The 27,321-nt window shown below is 37.4% G+C and overlaps 1 protein-coding gene across 3 annotated transcripts in view; it reads right to left on the bottom strand.

Annotated features, from left to right (window-relative positions):
- Positions 1–2,761: 2,761 nt before the first annotated feature.
- Positions 2,762–27,321, bottom strand: part of cse1l (CSE1 chromosome segregation 1-like (yeast)) — a 38,749-nt gene continuing 14,189 nt past the window's right edge. For all 3 annotated transcript variants that reach the window (XM_069883785.1, XM_069883786.1, XM_069883787.1), the window contains 22 exons: positions 26,083–26,184; positions 25,856–26,001; positions 23,689–23,779; positions 23,424–23,531; positions 23,251–23,343; positions 22,366–22,533; positions 21,183–21,312; positions 20,084–20,149; positions 15,994–16,196; positions 15,827–15,911; positions 15,471–15,532; positions 15,124–15,260; positions 14,837–14,940; positions 14,197–14,294; positions 12,580–12,730; positions 10,032–10,240; positions 8,287–8,384; positions 8,112–8,197; positions 7,835–7,916; positions 7,231–7,377; positions 5,420–5,651; positions 2,762–3,160 (listed from right to left, as the gene is read on the bottom strand). In XM_069883785.1, coding sequence (XP_069739886.1) covers positions 3,071–3,160; positions 5,420–5,651; positions 7,231–7,377; positions 7,835–7,916; positions 8,112–8,197; positions 8,287–8,384; positions 10,032–10,240; positions 12,580–12,730; positions 14,197–14,294; positions 14,837–14,940; positions 15,124–15,260; positions 15,471–15,532; positions 15,827–15,911; positions 15,994–16,196; positions 20,084–20,149; positions 21,183–21,312; positions 22,366–22,533; positions 23,251–23,343; positions 23,424–23,531; positions 23,689–23,779; positions 25,856–26,001; positions 26,083–26,184 — 2,688 coding nt within the window. In that variant the 3' untranslated portion in view covers positions 2,762–3,070. The remainder of the gene's footprint in view (positions 3,161–5,419; positions 5,652–7,230; positions 7,378–7,834; positions 7,917–8,111; positions 8,198–8,286; positions 8,385–10,031; positions 10,241–12,579; positions 12,731–14,196; positions 14,295–14,836; positions 14,941–15,123; positions 15,261–15,470; positions 15,533–15,826; positions 15,912–15,993; positions 16,197–20,083; positions 20,150–21,182; positions 21,313–22,365; positions 22,534–23,250; positions 23,344–23,423; positions 23,532–23,688; positions 23,780–25,855; positions 26,002–26,082; positions 26,185–27,321) is intronic.

Raw genomic sequence — 27,321 nt, 5'->3', positions numbered from 1 at the left:
AAGTGAGTTCTAGTTCATGGGTTACTGGCAATAAAACTGGAGTAAATAGTTGAACCTTTTGGGATGGTTAATAACCAGATAATGCTGGTTCAGTGGTCCAGCCTCCTGTGTGCCAAGGGAAAAAGCAAAACTATATAGTCGGGGCAATGGATCAAAGTTGAGAAGATCCAAAACATCAAAAAGTAGATAGAAAAAAAAGGTATTACATGGAATACAAAAGATTACAGTGCACAAGGCTGGAGGTTATAGAAATCACAGAGAAAACTAAAGACATCTGAATGTTTGTAACATGCAAAATAAATGAATTGAGAACTCCAGTAGACATAAATATGATTTGATATCTATTTAGGCTCAATGCAGTTGGAAAATACAGATTTGAACTTCAGTCGACAAATAAATATGGAGAAGCAGCTCAATTATTTAAGGAATAAATAGGTCTCTTTCTGGTTGTCAACGTGTAACATGGTGTGCCACTGATCTGCACAGCTTTTTACAGTACCAAATGAAAGGAGGGGACTTATCAAAATGACCCATGTTCAAAAGATGGATTGGAAATCAGATTACAAAGAGGAGGGAACAAATGGATATCGTTGAGGATCCTGCATTGATGTTTAATGTGGACAAATATTCATTTTGACAGAAAAATGGAAAACATCAACTTGGAGAAAGATTGCAGAACCAATGCAAATCTGGGTTCAGCTGCAAACCAAATAGATTGAATGTAAAAGATGTACTTAGTTATCTGGGGCAGCCATTCTCAGATTGAAGGCTTTAATTATATAGAAGCCATCCTAAACTTGGACAATACAACCTCCCTGGGGGACCACAGCACATTTAAGATGGGGCACAGACTGAAATCCAATTTTAAAAAAAATGTAGTTGTTAGGAGAGAAGTATGGAAGAAACAATCAAAGTTTCAGAGGGAATGGGGCCATGAACTTCAAGCAGCTTTTTCCTTGGCCAAAAAAAGCTGGTATTGGGCACTCATGAAACATCTTGTGCAGTGTTCAATATTGGTGGCCTCCAAGTTAATGAAGGAGATAAATACATTGGAAGGATTTCAAAGATTCACTGGACAGATACCCAGAAAAGACATGACCAATGAGGAAAGATTTATATCAGCTAGAGTTCAAAGGTACACTTAAAACACAAGATACTGAAGGGTGCGGACAATTGTGGTCGAAGATATTCTTTTCTGTTTGCTGAGAGGCAACTGGTTTCTATTCCATTGGTTAAATGAAATTGAACAGAGGAAAATTATTTCAATCCGAATAATATCATTTCCCAACCTTGAATATTGAAGAGGCAGTGTTTTATTACCTAAAATAGCCAAACAAGTAAAATATTAACTGTCCACTTTAACCTTTCATCAATCAGCTTGGCAGCTGCATAAAAGGACAATGAAAGGTGTTGACAAATTGTAACAATCCATTCAATGTTAGGAATAACATCAAAGTTTGAAAAATCAGTAGTCCAAAGTTGTATTCCTTCCAAGCAAATGATATCCAAAAGCACTCGTATTTGAAATGTTTTAGAAATCCAAATAGCAGAACAAGTCAATAAGCTTGTACCATAGATTAATGATTCACACACAGAACTGGAATACTGTTTTCGGATTGAACTTAATGCCCATCAACCAACCCTACACTTTTTCCTCTCCACCCAAACATCATTGCTATTAACATGCAAGCTATGCTCTCCGATTCTACTAATCCGCACCAAATGAACTGTCTCGTCCAGATCTACATGATCAAATCCCTTTAGAACAGCTATTTCCAGCCTTTCTGGTCCCCTTGGGACTCATCTCAAAGTTTATGGGCTCCAATCCCTGCAAAGCAGTCAAGTTTAGTTGGTTCTCTTACAGATTACATAAAAAAAGTATATTTTATGATTTCAGACTGTGGCTCCCGTCAAATGTGCTGTGCCCCCAGTTGAGAATGGCTGCTTTAGAATTCTCAGTGTACTAAATTACTCAGTCCTCTCTCTGACTGAAGTTGCAGAGCACAAAGTTAAAATACCCAAATTAACTTGTATGGAAATCTATGAAAATAGAACATTTTTCTATTTTTGCTGAATTAAAGGAACATTGCTTTGTGATCTCCAAACAGAAACAAGCTGCTTGCAGAAAGATATTGAAAATAAACTTTAAACCAGACCTTTTTTTTAAAAAAACAGAAAGGAAATTAGATAGATTGACCAAAATATGCTAAATTAGCTAAATATTGTTGATGATGCAGAACTTCAACCGATGACTTTTCTATGTTTAAAGTATTTGAGGACAAATATGGTTCCTATTGGAGAAAATGCCCATAAAAGTGACAATCCATGTGGAAATCAGTGAAAGGGGGAAGTGAATAAGTGTGATTGGCCAGATGTGCTGTGTGTCAGTCTCGTCATTCAGCAACAATTATTCCTTTCTACCAGCAACACGTCAGGTATTACACACTTATCCCATTCACCAACATCGCAATTTATTTGAAGATCATTTAACAATTCTTCAAGGTAATGTTCCATAATGGCAGATTGAAGATATTCACATTCGTGAAATGGGTCAGGCTACAGAGGTGAAAGAACACTTGCTGATCTTCCCAGCTCAAGAAATTACCAGCAGGCAAGTGCAGAACAATAAGAACTCACTAAACAAGACATTTATGGACACAATTCTGCATCTTGCCATTCGATAGTAAAATCCACCTCTTCTCGACGAGAAATGCTTTTAGTCAGGCTTAAAAGGAATTTAAAATTATTTAAGCGAACAAGATTTTCTTTCCTTTTTTATTTTACATCAGAGTAACTGTACACAGCAATGCATCTGAAGGTGTTTTATCACTTCGTACGAGTCAGATTATCAAGACATAAATAGTGGGAGAAAGTTTGTTACAAAGAAACTAGAAGCATTAGGCCTACATAGGATCAAATTGCATGAGGACAAAAGTGATCATATTCATCACGAGTCCGAATTATATCCTCAAAGTATTTCTACTGAATACAAAAATCAAATGACGTTCACTATGTGAGCACCCATGGTAAAACACCTCAAAAACAATGTCTTTAATTAAGCTTGAAAGTTTCACACCAGTTGCACGCTTGCAGCCTGAAGATAACTTTGCAAATACTGTAATGCCTCTGCATTCAAACTTGTGCTGATCATTGACGGCACCTAAAAAAATGACAGCATTAAATAGATTAACTAAATCAATACAAAAAGTTCACTTCATTATCAACAATTTAGATCCAGAAATAATGCAAACTTCTTAGTGTCCCCAAATTTAAACTCAACATCTTTTATACATTACCTAATGCTCCTTTGAATTCAATCATCAAAACCTACTGTCTCTTACAGATGAGAACCAGGTAAGAAATTTCAAATGATATATGCAGCATCGTAACAGGCTCTTCTGGCCCATGAGCCCGTGCCACGCAAGAACCCCAATGAACCTATAATCTCTGTAGGTTTTGAAGGGTGAGAGGAAATTGGAGCGCCTGAAGGAAACCCATGCAGACATGGGGAGAGAATACAAACTCCTTCCAGGCGGCTTTTGGATTGGAACCTGGGTTGATGGCACTGTAATAGCGTTGTGCTAACCATACCACCCTGTTTCAATTCAAATTAATTTCAGCCACATTTGGTGCCAAACCTAGAGCAACATGCGTAGCTCACACTGGCAAGTTAGAGGTAGGTCATTTGTCACTTGGTGCCAACCTCATTACAAAAACAGAACACTTTTTTATCCTCGTACCACTCTGCTTCGCCAGTTAACAATGTCTACCACCAGGGATGGCACAAGAAAACCAAAACTGTAATCCCTTAATCCTAATAAATGTTATCTGCAAGCAGCATTTCCGTTTAGGTAGAAGACTGATAGAAAAAAAGCAATGAAAAATGAACTCTTCAATGGGTCTTTTTAAAGATAGTATTTGCAACATGTTCTTGCCATAGTTATGCATTATCTACTTTTAACTGTCTTTTGAGAAGCATCATTGATTTACTTTGCCATTAATTTGCTATCCCTAATCTTCCTTGGTAGAAAGGTTCATGGGTTTGAGAGGCACTCCCAAATGAGTCATGGCAATTCGTGCTCTGTAATTTGAAGATGCATTGCCATTGGTGTGATAAGACAATATTCTGGGTAGTAGAATCAATCAATCAGTTTAATTATGAACTTGCATCGGGTCACAAAAAGCCTTTGAATAAAAATTTGAAGTTAATTTGAGAAAATCTGCAGATGCTAGGGTCGAGTACAATCGAGTGTTGGAGAAACTCAGCAGGTCACGCAGCATCCAAAAGAATAAAGGAAATCAATGTTTGACCTCCTTCCCTTCCTTCTTTCAGAGAGCTGGTCCTCTGCCCTCTCCCCTCAATCTCAGCTTCTTTCTCCTCTACCCTTCCACTGGTTTCTCTTACCTCTTACAAGTGCACTTCTCCCCCCCCTCCCCCCGATTCAGACCTACCAGCTTCCCCCCCCCCCCCCCCCCACCCCCCACCATCCCCCCCCGAAACTTTGATCGTCTTTCCATGGATCCTACATAGCCTAGAGTTTCTCCAGGACTTTTCAACAAACATAATTCCTTTTATCACAATCAAAGAGTTGAGATGGTGTATTGGAAATACTATACATATTGCTGTTCTTTGGAAAAAGGAAAGCTGGGAATAAGACTGAGAGAAGCCTTCAAAACTGAGTGGATAATGGATAAATGTATAGAACTTGGAAGTCCAAGTTAAGATGGTCATGAATAATAGAATATAGTTCAGGAGAAATTTATTTCCCAGAGTGGCAAGGATATTGATTCTTGCCATATAGAGTGGTAAAGGTGAAGAACATCAGCTATGTGGACAGACAGGAAGGAAATCAATAAAAGTTGTTCCTTGAATAGGCAAAAGGAAGTGAATAAGGAGAAAACCCATGTAACAGGTGGGCTAAATGACAACCATGAGAGGAAGATATTTCTTCACTCAAAAGCAGTTCATCTTTGGAATTCTCTATGTAAAAGAAGACATTTATTAGGATGAAGGGATAACACTTTTACAATTATGGAGAACCAGATCCCATCCAGACTCAGATGAGCAAGGTGTTTTCTAATATGTCAGCAAGAGGGATCAATTAAGTATGAGATTGGAGATAAATGCCCAGGATTAGCTTTCACTCAGACTCTCCACTAGGTTTGTCTTAACCTCAACAGCAATTTATATCAGGCCTCTGATATCTGCAATACCCCTTCCAATAGTTTCAGAAAGGAGATCAAATTCAATACAGCACTTAAAATAGTAAAGAAAATTCTTGTTCAAATATTTCCATTACTGATCACGAATCACAAAAGCATTTTTCCCACTCCTATGCAATTATTACAGGCTTTACAACATATTCATTATAATAATGGAACAAAAAACTCATCCACATTACGCAGTTGTAATACCTACTCTGCCTGGACATGCTGTAGAGAGTTTGTGAAGACACTGGGCCAGATGAACTCTTGGATTGCTGACAGTTGCACCAATGGGATCATGTTCTTTCTTTCCTGCAAATGCGAGCTGGGAGAAGGCAGTCTGATAGCCTGGGGCATCTTCTATGTCAATGAAATGCTCATCCTCAGGAATACTGTTATCCTCAGGCAATTCAAACAAACCAATAACAGCTTGAAGTAAAGGAGTCCTGTTTAAAATTAAAAATTTCGTGAGAATAAACAACCTGAAAGATTCTCATATCTAGTAACATGAGCTAGCGAAAAAACAAAATTGTACAAAGAAAAATCAGAATACACGTGATGGTTAAATACGAATCAGCAAAGTCTCCTCCTCGTTGACATTCAACACAGGCGCACCTCAAGGATGTGTGATGAGCCAACTGCTCTACTCACTCAACACCCGTGATTGTGTGGCGAGGCATGATTCAAATTCCATCTACAAATTGCTGATAACACCACGGTTGCCAGCAGAACCACAGAAACAGAGGAGTGAGATAGATCAGCTCGTTGAGTGGTGTTACAGCAACAACCTTGCACTCTACATCAGCGAAACCAAGGAACTAGTTGTGGACTTCAGGGGGGGGGATATCATCACAACTCAAACCAGTCCTCATCAAGGGGGTCAGAATGAAAGGGTTTAAGAACTTCAAGTTCCTGGTGTCAACATCTCTGAAGATCTGTCCTGGGGCCTGCATGTCAATGCAATCATGAAGAAGGTTTGCCAGCAGTTATACTTAGGAGTTAGAGGAGATATGGTATGTCACGAAAGACTTGCAAATTTCTTTAAGTGTACTGTGGAGAGCATTCTGATTGGTTGCATCAATGTCTGGTATGGAGCTGTCAATAAGCAGGACAGGAAAAGATGGCAGAATTGTAAACTCGGCCAGTGCCATCAGTCTTCACTCTATCAAGGACATCTACAAGAGGTGGTGTGTTAAGAAAGCAGCCCCTATCCTCAAGGACCCTCACCACCCAAGCCAATGCACTCTTCACACTGCTACCAGAGGTACAGGAGCCTAAAGACAAACACCCAGCAGTACAAAAACTGCTTCTTCCCTCTCTGCCATCAGATTTTTGAATGGACAATAAACCGCAGACACCACCTCACCTTTTCTCTTGCACTAATTTAATATTTTTAAATGTAATTTACAGCAATATTTACACCTGTGACGTTGCCGCAAAACAAATTTTGTGACTTGTTCATGGTGATAAATTCTGATGGTTCTGTCCTGTATCTCTTCATGTGGCGAGTGAAGAATAGAGCCATTTAGCATCATATTGTGGAAAAGGAATAATGGAGTTGCAAATATTGCTGTCAACTAATATTGCCTACCATCTGAAGTAATACATTCACGAATTGAAGACGACTAATTAGGAGAAATTGCAATACTAAAACAAGAAATGATGTACAAGTGCCACCACTAAAATCAGACTTCAATTATTAAGTTTTTCTGCTTTCACTCTTTGAAATTATATTTTACTATGTCCAACTACACACAAAGAATTTGCATGTGAAAAAGTGAAGAGATGATCTTGAAGAAATGCACATGTTAAAGATTTGAAAGTTTCCTGACTGGAAATATTAACGTCGTCTGACCTCTTAATTTCAATTTGATCAATGTGACTTCTCATGAATAACTTCTTGAGTTTACTATTGAACAGCTTCCCTCATAGCAGAGACCATGAAATTGAGAAGTTGGTTGGCAGTTTAACCATTTCTGAAACAAACTTAGATCACGATCATGCAATGACATCCAAGCATCTCACCACAGCTTCGTGTAGTCAGTGTCCGTCATTGAAGGGCATTCCGTTAGGATCTTTGTAATTCCCACTGCACAAATCTTTTTCTCAATTTGCCCAGATACTTTCTGCACTTCTGGGACAACAATTTTTTCCAAAACCATGCCAAACATTCTGCGACAAAATAAAAGTTCTTAATATTGGAAAGTAAAGGAACAACAAGTTGTAAAATTAGTTAAGGTAGCAACTTCTAATATTTGTAAGTTTTAAAAAAAACTGAGTATGGTAAGCATTTAGCCGCTGTGCAAATAGAAAAACCATAAAATTAGTTCAAGAACTTAGAAATCCTAAACTAATCATTAGTTTGAAACAGCTACATTTAATATTAATGGACATTTCTCTTTCCAGAAATAATACTCGCTGCATTCAAACATTTAGCTGGTCATGCACAGCTTTGCTGCCTGATCTGCTGGGTCTTTCAACCAAATAAAATTTTATTTTCCAAATTCAATTAGTGTTTAAAAGTTGTTGCATGTGGTGGGGCGAGAAAGAAGAGATTGAAATACTGGCACCAACTCAAAAGCTAGAGGCTATTTAGACTTGATATTACTTTTCATCAGCATTTACTTACTTTGGCTGTATTTCATCAAAGATTTCCTGTAATGCTATTGCCCCATATTTCAAAGCATAAAGATTAACAAACACGAGGAAACCTAGGAGGCAAAATAAAGAGAATTTCAGAAATTCAAATGAAAAAAATCTTCCAAGTCACCAAAATATACTCAAAAATTATTTGTGCAAAACAATCTTGATATTTATTGCCACAGAGTGAAATTAATGAGCGCAAAGCAGGGCAAGGTCATTGTGTCAAAATAAAAAAATGTAATCACTTTGAAAATTAAGCTTACTTTTGACAAATTTTGTTGTTTTTGAATTCTGAAGTCGCTGGAAAAGCAAAATGAAGATCTGTTTCCGGTATTGGTGTATGACATCACTGACATGCGAAACACAAGGACAATCCTTTAGTATAGTTTATTTAGCTGTTAATCCCCAAGAAATTGAACAAATTTGGTCTTTACTTACGGAGGCATGTGCTCAATTATACTGTTAAGCAGGTAGAAACCTTGATGATCATTTGCTTTGGACGCAATTAGCTTTTGGAAGACTCCCAGCAATCCTGGCTGAGATTTGAAAAAAAAGTCAGAAAATATCCAATCTACACCCAAAAGTGTTTTGCAAGAGTCTGCTTTAATTAGTGCTCGTCACCCACGACCAAAGGATTTGTCTTGGTGTGGACATCAGTTTAATCTCTTTCATCCTTTTTATCATTAGCTAGGACTTAATCTATCCATGCATCCCTTTTACCAGACATCTCAAAGAATCTTTGTCAGATGCACCCACAAATCTGCGGAGACCTCCTATACCTAATAAAATGACTGGATGCACTCATGCTTTATGATTTAATCTTTTGTGTTGTACTATTTTGATCATCAGTCCTATAACATTAGCGATGTACAGATACTCTTTAGTTTTCCTTTTTCAATAAGCTACTATCTTTAGCAGTGATCAACACAAATCAGCTAGAAATCCATCTGTTCCAATCTTACACCATCCCAAAAGTTAAAGCATTTGAATTTCTATCTTGAAAAATACATAACTATTCCACTTGAAATTTCACCCTTCTCATTTACTTTTATAGTCAAACATTATAGTAATTCAGTACAATGCATTTTTTTGTTGGATTTCCCCACCAATTCTAAGAGTTTTATCTCTTTGGAACATTGAAGACGCATTTTAAAATAAAAGGCAAATCTGTTATTTGAACATCAACATGCAAAGGTGCTGTTCTCCACATTTCTTCTATCCATAAAACAAAAATTTTGGTCATATTTTTTTTAAAACAATGGTGCCTTTTACTTTAACAAAAATTTCATTCGATGTCATCAAAGTTGTTTTTAAGTTAAAACGAATGCCTACCAGAATGTACAAAATGTTTGTATTTTAAAATGTTAAAACTGGTTAGAAACAAATTCTAAAGCATTTTATTGAAAGTAGAAAGAAGGTTTAAGGAAGTTCTAAAATTACCAATGTCAAATGTTCATGTGAAAGTCAATTGGGACAAAAGCTTCTTGGAGTGATAAAATATATTCAGCCATTTGTAATAAAGTTTTTTTTTAAAAAAGTCTCAAACAAGATTGCAATAAAATGGTCAAATATAAATGACAAAATAATAAATCTAACTTTGACAATCATGTATTTAGAAAATCCAAGAATCAAAATCCTGTTGGCTTGACTTCATAATGGCAACTATTGAAAATGTTTCTACAATCATTTTATAGTTTGACATCAAGATCTCCATGTATAGTGATCTACAGAAACATGTAAACAATATTTTGGATATGGTAGCATATGGCATCGCACAATAAAATTTAAATAAAGATGCTACAAATTTATAATAGGGTACAACACTTATTCATAATTATAAAAATACTTCTTTCTGTTAGAAATATAATTTTATTTGTGGATACTGTATGGAAGATTAAATCAGAAAAGCCAAACTCATAACAAAATGTCTATGACCATTACTTAATTTAACTGGTTGGGAAGCACAATTTTGATAGAAGTGGATGCATGCTTCTCATTGAGCTTTTCTTTCCACTGCAGTTTTATAATCCTGCTAAAATGGAAAGATATCTTTCACATCACTTGGATAAATTAGTGTTCTGAATAAGTTTTTTTTTTAATTCTATTTCACTAACAAACTTATTTCCAGGAAATACTTGGCACTCATTTTGAGATTTATTTTGAAAAACCAAAAAGATACGTACAATTTTATCAGCTGCATTTGTAGAAATAGAATTTGCTCCTTTCTCCAAGAAAGCCTGAAGAAGTCTAACAAGAGGAGGGATGTTCCCAATACGTTCCCACAAAAGTGGTTGCAACAAGTGGGGGAATAAAGCCATGTAGCAAGGGGAGATATCAGCATTGTGTATTTCAAGGAGCAACGACATTACTTGGAACACATAAGGGAGGAATTCTAAAAGGGTAGGAGAGAAAACAATGTTAAGGAATAAATTGATCCAAAATGTCAAAACATTTAAATTTAAGTCAATAGAGCACATCTGAAATTATTTGTTATCCGTCATTCATCTGAAAATTAGGGAACAACCTATTAAAAATCTAATGGAATCTTTTGTGTACATTTGCTTGCTTGAATCACCTTCAGACCAAGCTCTTAGTCCCCAACTGTGTTGCACAACAGCAGATGGAAACTGATTAAATATTGTAAAAGGGATCTCTACACATTGTGGGACTCTGAAACGTGAAAAATAAGTGGAGAACCAATCTGCATGAAGAGAGCTTGGCAATGATACAGCAAATAATTTTTCCCTTAATGGAGCTTACAGAACGGAGATTTCGCTCCCTGAACAATTTTGCATGTATTGTATGGATTTTGGGGCGGCTGATCACGAAAATTACCTTTAAAATTTTCCTATCACATACCTTTTATTTTAAAGCTCTAACCTATTTTTGTGATTTCCTGTCAAGTCGACAAAACCATGAAGTGCAACACGTCGCTGAAAATTCATTTTCTCCATTCACACTTGGACTTCTTCCCTCTGATCTTGGTGCAGTCAGTTTCAAACATGGTGATTGGTTTCACCAGGACTTTGCAACCATAGAAAAGCGATATCAGGGCATCTCTAATCCACCAATGCTGGCCAAGTACTGTTGGACACTGACATGAGAGGCATCAGATGCGGAGTACAAATGAAAATCAGCAGCAAAATATTTTTTGGCCAGTTGTTCTAACACAATGTGTCAGCGTCATTATACGATTAGACATACTAAATTCATCCAAGTTGAGATTTCTCCAATTCCTTATGTGATACAGCAAATCTGAAATTAGCTTTGTGTTCAGCTTGAAGTTGTCTATCACAATTCCTAATTATTTTTTTTCAGGAAGCAAACCTGAAAAAAACTGTTCATAGTTCATGAGAAATGAATGCCGTTGACTATGCTGGAATTTATTTTCCATTTCCAAGTACCCCGTACTTTAGGCAGCAGTTTTCAAAATCAGTCATGTTGTTGGTTTGGAGTCACAGATAGGTCGCAACATGCAAGGATGTGAGGTTTTCTCTCTGTTATCATAGATGAAGAGTTACACAAAACAGAAAGAGGCCCTGCAGACTACATAGTCTGTACCAACCATTTATAAACTAAACCAAAATTAATCCAGTTTTGTTCTCACCACATTATTATCAACTCCCTACTGATTTTACCACACCAACATACTTAGACAATTTACAATGGCCAACTAACCTACCAATCCCATATGTGGGAGAAAATTAGAGTACTTGGCAGAAATCCATGGGTGGGGGGGGGGGGGGGGGTGGGGGGGGCGGTCTTAGCGACAGTTGGCAAACTCCACAGTTAGTAGTGAGATCAGGATTGATTTCAGGTAGCTGGAGCTGTAAGGCAGCAGATTTATTGTCCCACCGTAAACCATGACAATGATTTTCATGGCTTGGTGACACCAGCTTTCTGAGAGGGAAAAAAAAAGGATTTTAAATGTAAATATTACATTTAGAGGTACAGCATAGTAACAGGCCCTTCCAGCCTGAGCCGAAATACGTCAATTAACCTACAAACCTTGCACATTTTTGAAGGGCTTGAGGAAATCAGAGAAAGCCCATGCAGGCACGAAGAAAATACACACTCAACAACACTGGGTTCGAACCCAAGTTGCTGAAGCAGTAATAGCATTGCACCATTATGCTAATTATACCAACCTTGAAGTACTTGAACTTAAATTATTTCACTGTCATGAGATTTAAAATCCCACATCTTAATAGTCCAGCAACAACTGCAATGCAAACATACCCAACTTCCAGAGTTTCCTTAAAATCACTCTTTACTCTTTGAAAATGTGGGTGCCAAGAGGTGCAGGATTTGTACACAAAGGCAACAGTCCAGCAACCCACCACCCCAAATGACACGTCTTTTTCCACAACCATCTTTTCCAATCCAAGCCTCATCAATCCAATAGGTCCCATCTTCACAAAAGCCAAGAGAAACGCATTGTGATACTTTGGGGAACTGTAGGTGCAAAAAAAAAAAAAGCTGCTTCTCAACTGTGGGCATAAACTATCTACAATTAGTCCACTTCACGTTACAGGTTGAAGTTCACCAAACACTTCTGCGATCAAGCCTGATATCCAATAACATACAATATGACATCCGGACTGTGTATACGGTACCTTCATCATCATAGCTGGAAACTAGTTTCCGGCTTCTATTCTTCTATTGAACTATTTAGTTTAATGAAATGTAACCCTTGAGCAAACTAACTTAATTATTTGAAAAAATACTCACCTTGCACATCATTCTGCAATATTTCAGTAAATACTGGGAAAAGAGCCTCTTCAAAACTCCTCACAGTTATGGGGTTTGGTTTACACGTGATGCGCACGGAAAGGCAGAGGGACTCGAACAGATAATGGTTGAAATGTGGTTTGCTTGGATTCTGAATAAAAGCAAATTAAAGTTACTTATTAACAATTAATATTAGTGAACAGGAATGGCAAAGAAAACTAAATATTAGTCAAACAAATAGTCAAGCATATTATTGTCAAGTGAAGTCATTCTGAGAGTTGCCAATAAGCAAATAAGCATCAGCATATAAAGTAGAACAAAATTCTGCGTGTGATAGTCTGTGGTTGGGAGAGAAGGAGGGGGCGGTTGGAGAGTACATCCAAAGAAAGTAGATGACTAGAAACGATGAGAAAGCACAATGTTGTAACTCAGATCAAGAACACTCTTTGGAGTTGATATTGTGCGGGTGGATGCGCATGGGTTCGAGAAAAAGTCTAAGGATATAACCAAAAGGATGATGTGGTCAGAGCAAAATGAACAGGAAAGAGACAGTGACCGATGAAATCCAAATATTTGGGATCCCTGACACCTGAAATTAAGTAAAAGCAGTTACGCTGAAGTGGCAGAGAAGGAAGTTGTTGTTGATGGAACACAAGTGTAGAAGATCGGTGATTCAAGAATTGCTCCATATCTTGAACATCAATTATTGTAAATGGATACAATATGGCAAGTAAACCTCCATGCTGCAGATTCCCTTTTTAAAAAAATAAAATCAAATCATGCAACCCCAGAGGTCTCTGCACAAGATGGTTGTATCTGTACTGGGTAGCATACCAAGAGGGACTGCAGAGTTCGGGGAAGCAGCAGAAATGAGGGAACTCTTCCCCTCTTTCCACCACCACTGCACCCCACCCCACCCCATTAAGAACAGGAGATCACTGCACAGGACAGTGAAGGAGCCACATAGGCTGTTGGTGTTTTGCAGTGAAGGACTCGTACGGGCTATGGGCTGCTGGAGATTGGCTCATGGGTACCAGGTGTCAAGTGGGTGCTGAGGGAAAGAAGAGCTTTGAGCACTGAAGGCTTCCTGATCATATCTGAGGTTTGGACCTGGAGCTCAGGCTGCTAATGGTTAGAACACGCGTCTGAGACTGCAGAGGCTGTATGAGTGCTGGATGCAAATCCAGTGACACTGACTCTTAACTGACTCTCTTTTATCATCTTTTTCCTCTTATTAGGGGTGCCGGGCAATGCTTGTAATGACTCCTAGACAAAAGTTGATGTATATTAAATTTTAATGTATTATTATGTGACAGTAAATGGAATTTTTGAACCTTTGAGATGACACTGCTTTGTGTTTGTGTAATATTTGGATGCATACGGTTTTCTGGAAACAACTTCCTGTAATGCAGGGGGTTGTTGAAGAAAGGAGTGAAAATGACAGATATTTGAACAAATCCAAGTAGATCCAAATCAGAATTGATTATGCTTGAAACAAAATTGAAATAATCAAAGAGAATGAAAATAAATGTGCTTATTCAAGTAGCATTTTAAACATTCAAATTTCACTTTAATATAAATTATATACATAAGTGAATATGCCACAGGATACTTTACCTTGCTAACTACCAACAGTTTCTGTGTTAGCTGGCTAATCAGTGTGGGAACATAAGGAACAATTGCTTCCTGGAGAAGTGAGAAGCTTCTCATAATAGCTGTCAACAGAAAGAGATACAGTAATAATCAGTGTATATTCTTTTCTTTGGCACCCTCACTTGTTATGTGACTGAACAGATACCTGATCACAACGTTTAAAAAGTGCCATTTGCACCATCAATTATGTAGAATGCACAACATGCAAAAGTTACAAATTTTGCTCTTTGAAAGACTGGCCATTTAATGGAATGATTCGTCTTCCTTGTTCTGACAAATAGAAGAGAATCCAGTTGAACTTAAGAGGGCAGCCATTCATTTGAGTACTCCAATAATACTATCTGAATTGTTTTGAGATTTAAATGCTCATAAAAAGCATATTTCATGATTTTTGCCAAATAAAATGTCATTTTTACCATACAAAGGCTCTCTCTCCAACAACTTGACTATTTGCTCCTGTACTGAAAGAATCCAGGACACACATTTCAAAAAGGATTTATACAGATTCATTGAACATCAAGAAAACAAAACTTATCTTTGGAGCATCATCTTAACTTTAGTGTTCTAATCTGAATTTAACAAATCACTATTAAATTCTTCTCACCTTTCATAACGTATTCATTTTCAGAAGACCCAGGCAAAGTCAAAGCTTTGAAAAGGTTTGTTAACAGGTGCTCAACTACAGGGGCCAACTCCACAGGAGATATTCTGAAAACAGAAAAGCTTACGCTCAATATTTTCACAACTGACCTTTTACCAAATTATTAAGAAACTTGCAATCAGTTTACTTATGATGGCTCAAAAAGCACAAATGTTATGCAAGTTAACAGCTTTGCTTTGCAAACTCAAAATAAATAGTCCTCAACTGCTATGGTATGTTGAGATACTTACAAAGTGGCATTGTTAGGTCCTTTCATAGTGAATATCCTTTCAATCGCGTGAGCGGCATATGTATGAACAACAATGTTTTCTGCTTGTAAGTGGTTAATTAACAGTGGGAGAGACACCAAAAGTTGTTCCTTGGGAAGCTGTTAAATTAACATGTTACTTTTACAGTAGCAATACACTAATAGACACTGAAAAACACGCACAAAAAGAATCGAAACTTCAGTTATATATTCTATTTACAGATTAAACTTAAATAATACATCATTAAAAAATTGTCACAATTCATTGTTATAAATTTATTTATGAATGTTTACATTAAAATTAATTATTGACAGAATTGCAAAACTTGCCTGGTTTCGAAAAATCATCACATATTTAATGGCATCTGCTTTCAGTACAGGAAATTCATTCACTGGAAACAAACGAAAAAAAACCCACTCAGACCAGATGCAGCTTAATTGATGCTGTGCCAAAGTTGGACTGAATATATGGTCTGCATGCAAGACATACTACATGTATATTATAATGCATATTTTGTGACTGAAAATGCACAAGAACCAGAGCTTTGACCTTGAACATAACCTGCACTGGATTGGCTTTTTTTAATATTTGCATAACCAATAAGTAGATTAAAGTCATAGGCCCTGAGTGGGAAATTATGCTTTATACATCATTCACAAAATTTTAATGCAACATTTCAACTCACCATTTTGTGACTTCAAATCAGATAGTATATGATTAACAAAGAAGTCTGTTAGGTTTACGAGCTCATTTGCTTGTGTTATTCCATGCTAAAAAATAATGAGGGGGAAAATTATTCAAAGCAAGACAAGAAAATACAAAAACTCCAAATAAATTTTTTTTTAAAAGTACCTTTTGAGTTTGGGCTTTAGAGGCAAGTGACGTCACAAGATAAATTGCAGCATCTTTGTGCTTCCAATTAATAGAAGGATTTTTGGCATATTGTTGCAACATAGAATTGACGTAGCCAGAGAATATTGCTGTTACAGGCCCTTCAAAGTATTTGCAAAGACCACGCACCAAATCACAAGCTGCTCTTCGTCTGGTATCTATGTCTGTAAAAATTATAAATTAATAGATAGCAGGCTTTGTTGCAAATAGGAATTCAAAAAAAGTTTCAAAATTACAAAGTGTCAGGAGAAAAATAAAATTAAGCCAAAATATTGTTCTTTCCCCGTAACCTATTTAAGTTTTCAATTTAACTTTGCCAGTTCCCATTCTTCATGCTGACCATAGAAGGAATTCTTTTAAGAAATTTGGCCTCCCAAGTTCTAAAGCATCCTTGGACAAATTCTATGCATTTGCAGTGGATTAAAATCTGGACCCTAAATTTTGCAGTGTTATGAGCCCAGAGGACCCCAAAAACCAGCAGCAATAGATATTCACCAAGACAAATGGTTACTTAAACAAAAGTTGCTTTTAATTATCTTTAAACATGAAAACAATCACAGTTTAACTTATCACTATTGACTTAACTAACCTCCTTCTTAATTCTAAGCACATGTGTATGAAATGTGTTTGTAAGTTCAGTAAAGTTCTTTGGTTCACAGTCCAATCTCATTTCTCATTCCTCCAAGTTCACTGGTTGCAGGCAATTCTTAGACTGTGCACAGAATTTAACATTTATGAATTTCACCAGGCTTTGGTGCTTGAAAGGTAAATGGTTACCGCTCAGGAAGGTTCGTGTTGGTTTTCAGAGAGATTTGTTGTTCCAGGACAGCCACAACTGATTTACTTCCATCAGCCACTTCAGGGTCTTGCTGACGAAACTTGCCCCCTCAGGGTTCTCCAGATGATGACCTCTTTCTTTCAGGTCACCATCATTCCTTTTTGTTTTTCCTATTTCAAGTGAAACATTAGGCAGCCAGTCGTCTCCTCTTGCATGAATCACAAAGGTTTTGATCATGCAGTCTTTCAAAATGGGCTTTCCACAAGTTTGCCAGCTTGTCCTGTTCCAGTCCCAGCTTCTGTTGCTGGCTGTAACACTGAAGAATGATCTCTGACTCTCTCTCTCTCTCTCTCTGAGAGAAAGCTTGTTTGACTCTCTCTGCTTGCAAAACCACATGACCCTCTTAGAACAAGTTCTCTTCCAGAAAATCTGGGGCTCCAACAAGATCTTTTATCTGTTGCCTTTTATAAACAACAATACATTAGTGAAGTCTCTTGAGCACTCTCCAAAGCTCTTGCAAAAGTTGTGGAGCCGATTTATGTCTTGCATTGGCAGAGCTCCAATATTTCAAATAAAATCTGTTTTAAAGTGTTTGTGTGTAACCGACTCTAATAAACCTTTCCCAATTTATCTCCCCAAAGCATATCTATATACTCTGTCACATTGGAAATTCACAGGGCTAAAAGTCTTGTAAGGCGACTTCAGATGCATCTTGATGGAAGAATCATTATAATCAGTTCTCAAGTATGGAAGCAATGCCAATTGTGAAAAGTACAGAAACTTGTTCCTTTTTTTTAAGCCTGTATCCTATTGAAAAGTTTCACTGCAAACATTCCACAGGAAACTATACCAGAAGCAATGTTCCCTCTAGTATTTAGTGTGCACCAAACTATTTTGTGCAAATTTTTCTCTAGTGCCCAAAGTATGTGCGCATTGAATGCTTGTGCAAATGTAAACTTGAAATTATTTCAAGATAATTTTGGCACAGCCCATCTCTTATGGCTAATAAAACTGTATTGGCATGTTTTAATATAATACAAGTATGATTGCATTCTACGGAGATTTTATTTTGGATAACTGACCTTGTGCGTACATTCATTTCCTTCGTGTGCTGGTTGCAAAATGTGTACACAAGCACAGCTTGGAGGAAACAGTGACCAGAAGGGAGTGTTTTAAAAAAAAAAATCAGGCCATATCTCAAGGATGTGTCACAAAATTGGCCCAAGTTTCAGAATATCAGAATTTTCAGTAATTTTATCAATTTGACCAAAACCTTCCATATGAACAGAGCATGAGAACGACTTATCCTGGCTGCCCAGGAAGATTCATGCAGAGGATATATATGATTTATGACTGCATCACTGGGCATGGCAATTCAATTTTAACTCTTGACATGCATCAAATTTTGAATGTTGCATACTTGGAAGTAGATTGATCAACATCCTCACTTGTTTTCTTGGTCACGTCACAAAAGTATTTGGTTGAAAGAATAATGTTTCCAAATGACTCAAAGGGTTTGCTCCTCTTTGATCTTCAAAAGGTTGAAAGCAGAGATCAACATGTTGGGAGATATTTTTTTTCCTCAGTCCTGCCACCCTTGGGAAACAATTGGCATCCCCATAGTTGGCAAATTTTCTGCAGCAACTAGTTCCATGGACGTGTCATATATGAATAAGACAGAAGTCTTGCATCTATCTGAACGTGAAATACTTCCACTTTAGCCATTTTCTGCCATGAAACATGCAGAGATTTAGTTTCTCGACAATATCATGTCCAATGGCTGTTTCGAAAAGAAAAGTGCATCAAAAATAAAATCGACCAACTCAATATTTATCTTGCTATCAAAAATTTGTGGTGGAAAGATGCTATTCCTGTTCCATTCGAATTTGGAAATACAGATTCACTACTGATGGCATCGTGAACATTAAACAATTGTGCACAATCTCCCTTTGCTCAATCATGTGTTAGCAGCAAAGAATAGTCAACAACAGTTTCCTTAAGGGTGTTGAAAAACAATTTACATGGAACGGACATGCCTCAAGAATGGAAAACCAATGTGTGGAAAAGAAAAAGTGTATATCATGGCTATTGTGATTTATGGTGTGAAAAATAAAAAATTTTTAAAAAAAAAGAATGGAAAACCAATTTCCAATACACGTCTGTAGATACAAGGTAGAAGAGAATGAGGGATATCCATCTTGAATACTCACAGACAAACTCGAGAGCGATTTCTGATAGGCTGCATCAATCCTTAGAATCTCATGCAACAGCTTTATGCAGTTAATAAATTAGATTTCAGGGTATACAGTGAAAGCACCACAGAGTTAGAGTGCTTAAACATGATCAGATTTCCCAATTTGGAGATCAGAATGAAGAATTTATTGTCACATACTTAAGACACATGCGACAACACTGATAAAAAGATTACTTACATACATTTCAGTAACAGAACTAGTGCAACTTCAGAGGGCATTTTATTATTGCTAAACTTTTCTCCCGAACTATCACTCCCATCCTCGTGTTCCTTTCATTTTTTACCCCTTCCTTAACTAGTCCACCATCCTTTTCCCAAATTTCTGGCAATCGACTTTCCTCAACTTCCCAATGTCATCCCAAACTCAATGGAGAGGATTTCTGTTGTTGTGTATTGGACTGCTGTAATGCCTCCCAAGAATTATAAATAATGCAGCCTGTGAAATGCACAAGGCATTTTCGCAGCTGGATATTGACCTGTCGTTATTGCTCTTCACCAGGCCAATTTCACGTGCATATGTGAAATAATTGTTTCAACGTCAAACTCAGGCCTTTTACCTTCACTAACTTTTTAAGGGTCTAGAACACAAATCCTTTAACCACAGGCCATCTAGTCCAAGATTTTAGAGCTTTGGTGATAGTGCTGACCCAATCCAGTTGATTAACAATAACTCAAGATACTATTGGAAATTGTGCATTGAGCTGTTTTAGAGATTATTTTAGGAGCTGGAAAATTATATACCCTGTAAAATTCAAAGCTTGTTTTTTCCAGGGTCGCAGCACTAAGTGCTTTAGTGCTGAAAGTAATACCTACGTGCATCAAATCTTAAGCTTTTCATGGAAGGTTTGTCATTAATGAAGCAATGAAGACAGATGGGCCAATCTTTAGTTGGAACCCATTGTTCTGCTTGAGTACAGGAAATCTTTGTCATCCACTAGACTTTAAACCTTTATTCAGCAGGTGATTACCACAGGTGAATCAAACATGTTCGTTATGGCCAGCGCAACAAAAAAAGTTACCTGATCCTTCCAAATCCCTCCTGATATACTCTTCAGAATTATCTTCAAATGCTTCTTCATCAGCAGCTATAAATAAAAACATTTTAATTGTTTATTCATTCAAGTCAAATATTAAGATTCTCTTATTGTCATGAAAGTGCAGGACATGTAATATTACACAAATCTGTCTGTGGCCTGTCCATTCCAAATTAATGTCTGTGGATTCACCCCCAGTGCTCCTGCAGCCTCTGTAGCCATAGATATCGGTTTGATCCATCAGCTCCAGATCCAAACCTCTGACACGATTAGGAAGACCCTTCAGCAGTCCGTTTTGCCATCGGCACCTTCTCAAATCCCAGGTTCCTATGAGCCAATCTCCAGCAGCCCAGAGCCCATACGTGTCCCCCAATAAGCTTGAGTGGCTGCTGAGTCCCTTCCTGGTCACTCTCCCTGGAGGTTGGTCTGCTCTGCTTGTCCTTCTTAACAGGGGGTGTTCTCCCAGTTTCTTGGGCCCTGCATTAGCCAGCTGCTCCCCACAGTCTGCAACCCATGAGGCTGCTGCCGAGGTCAGCAATGCAATCTTGGGAGCAGACATCGATGGTTGCAGGATTTTACTTACAAATACTGCCAGCTGCATTAATAGGCTGTAAAAAGCCTGTTCTGAGCTGCTGGCATGAGGATCAGGCAGTTGAAGCCTACAGAGCAGCACTGTGTCTCCACTTTCCAGGGCGAGGATCTGCACCTTTGGGAGCACTGTCATTACGCAGCTCTGGCAACTGCACCATTATAAAAATGTATTTATTATATTTAATTCTATTACAAGTTATAATGCTGGCAAATGTTAGTGAATGATAAAAACCTAAAACCCAAGGCATATTCTTGGCAGTTACTAAAATCATTCAAGTTTTCACCCAATTCATCAGTAATGTTTAAATACTACCCCCATTAGCCCATTGTCATCTTCAGAAATTCTCACACACATGTAGGTGGTGTACTTAATTTTGCTCCAAACTCCACAGAAGAGTTTGGGACTTAACCCAGCTGCCAAGTCATACCATTTAAAATCGTAGATTTCAATATTTTGCATTTGACAATGTACAATTTATTTGGAGTAATTTACCTCTGAATTCCATGTTAGGAACAACCACTTTTTCACAGATGCTAGTTAATGTATTCTGATCCTCAAAAAGGTGTTTGTAATGTGGTCTTTCACATACCGATGCCAGGAATTGAATAGCATTACTTACCAACTGGAAAAAAAAATACATAATGATCACCTTTCTACTCAATGACATTTAAAAGAGCAGAGTTGGTTCAAGTCTGAATATACTTTCCCCGAGGACTCAAAAAAAATTTATTCAACTTGAATGGAACTTGTGCACACATCCACTGAAAGCCAGCAGCATTGCAATGAGGTTTACCAGGTCAGTTTTAACGCATCTTGAAGCATTTTTAGTACTGTAGTATAATAGAAAGAATGAAAGATAGAAGGAAAAATCTGGACAAATTGTCTTAAAATGAAGCTATACAATTAGCATCTTATTTTCCAATTATATTTTAAGAATGGTACGGTGACAAAATAGTATGAGCTGTGGACATCTTCAAGACTTTTTTTTGTTTCTACAGAGCTATTTAAATCCATTCATCTTGATCATTACGAACCCAAGAGCAACAGGGAGGGGAGGAAATAAATTCTTTGGAAAAAAGCTACGGAATGTACTTGAAGTCTTCACCTCACTTCATGTGATTAATTACAAGTACTGTTTGTAATCACCTATCATCTTTGTCTAACAACAGGTTCCACGTCAGTTCATATACTGGTGTTAGTTATTAATAATGAACTGTTTCTCTAGATTTGAAAACTCTAGAGGACGGCCAAGATCATGTGACAAACATTAGATAAACGCTGGCAAGGATTTTGCCAACCAGGATCCTAGTTCTGTACAGAAAACAGATTTTCCAAACTTTGCTAATACATTTCATACCTGGAGGATGGCAAAAGCAACCTGCTCTCAAACCAGAGAATTGCTCTACACCCAGCCACAAGATGAGAGAACGGCCCCAGTTCACTTATATTTTCTGCCCCCTATTGGAGAACTACCATTGGTTGGTATGAGGTCACAAGTGGATCCATGACAAAGAATGAGAACACCACGAGCTGATGATCAGATGTTAATTCCAGGAAGAATGGCACAAGCAAGACGAGTAATGCAAGAAGTTGATAAAGAATATAACATTCAAAATTACATTTATTTCTAAAATATTTTATTAACATATTGTACCCGATTAAAAAAAAAACTTACCAAGTCATATTTAACCTCCTGTTTGGTTGTAACCAGTAAATTCCAAATAGCAGTGACAAACTGTGGCAGATAAGGCTGGAATTCCTCATCATACTTCTGGGCATAAAGAGCAGCATTGTCACAGACTTGAGACTTCAGCAGCTCCAGTAAACCAGCCTCCTCTTCATCCTACAACATACAGAGAGACACTTAAACTAGAACGCTCCTTACTTATGCTAACCAACTTCCCCAGAAATTTTACACAGACGAATTGGAATAGATTGGTTGTGACAATTCTGTTCCAGACCATGACCATTTGGCACCACAAGAATAATGTCAATTAAGAGTAGCTTCAGCATTAGTCATCAATGTGGTCAAAACAAATATGTTGATCTGGCCATATTAAATCTCTCATCAATATTGTGCAACATATAAACAAAAAAAAAATTCAACATTCATGAAAGTGAACATCATATCTTTTGCTCCAAAGATTTTGGTAAATACAGTTATTGCACAAAAACAGCCACAGATAACCCATGGTTGGGTTTTCCTGTTAAGCCTGGAAAATATTGAATCAAGAAAGGATAAAATTATTCCAAACAACTCAGTTTTAACACCACCATTTAAAACTGCCAAAGGCTTCATTATTTTTAAATTCAGAATAAAATTGTGCAGATGCTTTGCAACATCCATTTCATTCCCCATGCGGACTAATTCTAAACACATATTACTGAAAAGCGGAATGGATGACTCAAGATCTTTCAATTGACACTGAAGGAAATACCGATCCAGGGAATTAAAAAGTCGTTAAAAGTGCATACGTTCAGATTAGCACATTGGAACTCATCTTAACTCATCTTAAACATTTCTAACTGCTCATATTGTGTTTATGGAACTGATACTTACATTAGTCTGTAGTAACTTGTTATCCAAAGTGAGCAAACTATGAAAGTTCATCATCCATGTTTCCATGTTATCTTCAAAGAATTCTGGTAAATCCTGAAGAAAAATCTAAATATTATCTGCACATTAACTTGAAGGCAGGGCACAAACTGGAGCTCAAATCATTTGAGACTTACTTGAAAATTTAAACTGTAGAATAACTTGGCAATCAAAACAAGGGATGAGAAGAGGACCTTCAGCACATTCACATCCTTGGCATGTGTCTGGCACAGCTCAATAGTAGTCTACAAAAAAGTTAAATTATTACATTTGAGAATCAATATACCAGTACAATGATCAACCCTCATTCAAAGGGCACAAAGTCACGTTTGAATCAAAAACAATGCATCAATTCAATATAGAAAATTTTAATCTTAGCATGTTGAAAGTGAAAATAGTCACCTTAAAGAGTGTCGTCAGGGGCTCTGCAAAAATGTCCAATACCAGTTTAATTTCAGTCCATAGTTCATTTGATTTGAATTCATGTCGATACCTAACAGTATGATAAATGATCTTTTCAGAATGGAAGCATACTTGCCCAAAACTGCAGTGACTCAACATCCTTCATTCTCAACGAACTACTTCAGAACAGACTTGGGAAATTGAATATGGGAATGTGGTCGACAAAATTCCTTAATTTTCAAATGTAGAATTTGATCTACACACTTGAGTCCGAATCATACATGTCATCTTTAGAGTTCTGGACTGCAAGTCTGAGTGATATCACAACAGTCAAAGAAATAATTGAATATTTTTATGTTCATGAACATGAATGCATCCACGGACACACGGACATGAACACAAACATGAACATACACATAAACAAATATGAATATATACAAATATATATAAAAACTCCATACTTTCACACATTTTATGCTCACACAAAGCACTGAAAATTAAACTGTGTAAAATATTTTCATATACTGCGAGGGTGTAGTATTCCAAATTCCGACTGGCAAAATCAATTTGCATTTAAATGGAACAAGAGACAAAGGCACATTCCAGAATCTGCCAGCTAATATCCTGCATGTAACACCCAATCAACTTCTCCCAGAGGTGTCAATTGCCCATTACATAGATGATAACCTGCTGCAACACTAACAAGCTTTGGAGAGGAATCAATTAAAGAGATTGAAGACAGGCTTCAGAGACAAGCAGGATTTTAATTCTTTAATGTTTAGAGGCACTTGATGTGTGAATCTCCACCCTCAGAGACAGGTTTAGGCAATTAACATTGATAAGGTGCAGTGCCCAAGCCAGAATATCCTGTTTATTGGAATATCATGGCAGTATAAAGAAAGATTTCCCAAGATCAGAATTTCCCACGGCCGCTATAAATTGTGCCCATTCTTTCACTGCCATTATAATATTCTCGCTATAATCGTCTCACTCTTGCTACAAACTGCACCTTTCCCAGGGGCACTTGTGCGCACTTTTAATGCCCGCTATTAATTGTGCGTGTTCTTTCACCATGTAAAAATATTCTCGTATAGTGTGTTGGAATCTAGGGGTGAAAACATTATGAAATAAATGATTAATTAATAAGTGTATATTTACTGCATGGTTCAGGGGAAAAGAGGAATGTGATTAAGTGGCAATCACAGCATGGAGCAAAGTTGGCTGAGCAAAATTGTCTGCTCCAAAATACAGGGAGAGGAAATGCATAAAACGATTTAGGAGGAATGCTCAAACTAAAGGAGGTGGTGAGTAGCACAGGAGACACAGGCCAGACCAGAACAAAGAATGGCCTGCAAGAAACAAAGGGAATGGAAAACCAGTCTAGGAGGAAGATTAAGGCAGGAGGAGGTGTTAAAAAATCTAGCAAAGGAAGCCAACTTTTGTTCTGTATGATAAGGTTGATCTATATAAACTGAGCCAACTGGATAATAGGGGTCAGTCTTGGGGAGTAGCTCACTGTGCAGGTGACCTATGAACTAATGATTGACCCAGAGCTCTGTTAAGTTTTATTCTTGTGCTGTGTAATAAATTGACTGTTGAACCGAATACCTTCTCTTATACTTCATTCAAAGAACACGCTGGACTCAGACTACACATAGACTAATTTAAGAGTAAGGTAAAGCCAGAGTCCGACAAGTGCACACATGCATATAAAGAATGGCGGGGAGAGGATGTCTGATTTGTAAAATACACATATAATGTGCACAAAAATACGGTACGTACCTATCAGTAAAGTGACAGAATCTATTAGAGAGTACCACCATGCTTCACAGATTCGATAATAAATAACCTGATCAGTGACACCAAGCTTGCTTTTCACCAAAAGCACCAAGCTTTAGACAAATATGAAACATGCAGCTCGCCACAACTTCTCAAGGACATTTAGGGATAAGCTGAAAACACTGGCCTGGCTGTAAATTAAAAAATCTACTAAATCAGAACTTTTGATTTATTGCTTTGAGTCATCACAATTGGGACACTGGATCAACATGTAATTTAAAAAAAAATTCAATCACCCAAGTCTGCAGAACATAAATGTCACACTGGACCTTCCCAAATCCAACTCCCGCCCCCACCCCACCCCCAAAAACAAAGAAAAGGAGAATACCTTTTAAATAATGAGTGTGCTGTTCGAAGTACTCCATTAATCACATGAAAATCTCCACTTTGAAAACGGTTAATCATCTCCGTTAGAAGATGGGGCCATTTTTGTGGAAAATCTTCACGTCCAATTATACTGATGGCATCACTCAACTGAGGAAGAATATAATGTAAGCAAACCAGGATAATAAATCATACTTTTTTTCCCCCAATAATGAGAAGCTAACAGTGCACCTGTTTCTGAATCTGCTCAGGGCTGCTCAGCATCAAATTCACAATGTTGGCTTTAATAGCCACCCTATCTGCTTCACAGATTTTGTTTGGCTCATCTTCAACCTGAAAAATTAAAAATAAAATGATAGCTTGTTAAAGGTAATAGTTAAAAAATACACAAGTTCAAGTTTGTTATCTGATTGTACCAGTGCAACCCGATGAAACAGTGATCTCCAAACCACAGTGTAGAACAGTGCAAAGGATGCCTCCATACATCATACATCCAAATGATACATGTACACAATACATATGTCCACGTTAATATTCTTAATAAACAGTAGTCACGGAGAGTTGTTTTAGCAGTCATAATGACTGATTACTTTAAATGATTCCCTTTTATTTTCAAGTTATTAAGAATGAGATAATCACCTTGGTAATTCTACATTTCCCATTCCAATTCCCCGAGATAGTGGTGATAATGGCATCACGAACAAAGAAACGGATCCTTTGGCCCATTACCACACATCTCTAATAATTCCATTTTTACCAGCTCTTATTCTACAGTCCATTAAATATCTATGAAAAACACAATCTTTAAGTAGCACCCTCCCTCCAGATGTTTCTTACAAGATTGCGAGTGTACCTGCTTTTAGAACTACTCTGGCAGTGCAGACCAGACTTCATTTCCCCATCCAGTGAAAAGATTCTTCAGATCCCCTCCAAGTTTCTTACTCATCCTATCAGCCTATGCCTTCAGATCTTACACAATTTGGTAATGCATTGAATCGATTATTACAATCAACCTTATTTATGCCTCTCATAATAGTGTACTCTTCTTACATGGCCCATTTCACATTCCTTTGTTCCAAGGAAACAAAATCCAACCTATTCAGTCTCCGCTTATAACTGAAATCCTCCTGGTGAATCTCCCTAGGCATCCCAATGCCTGTTTTACAAGGTTTTAACAAGTTGTACTAAGATCTCCCTGCACCTACATACTAAGCCCCAGTTAATGAAAGCAACACTCCATTCTCTTTCGTCACCATCCTATCTACCTGAAATCTCCTTTGGGATCTTTGGCCTTATACATTAATGTTCTTTTGTTCAATACTTCCCCAGGCCCATTTGAGGTGCATGTCCTACCTGGATGACATTTCAACCTCCCAATCCAAAATGCATCGGTTCACACATCAAGATTAAGTTCTTCCTCCTTTTGCTCTGCCAAATTTACCAGTTGATCAATCTAATTCTGTCCCAAGA

Source organism: Narcine bancroftii, chromosome 6, assembly GCF_036971445.1.
Source record: "Narcine bancroftii isolate sNarBan1 chromosome 6, sNarBan1.hap1, whole genome shotgun sequence".
Taxonomy (NCBI): Eukaryota; Metazoa; Chordata; class Chondrichthyes; order Torpediniformes; family Narcinidae; genus Narcine; species Narcine bancroftii.
This window is presented reverse-complemented; position numbering and strand designations above follow the sequence as displayed.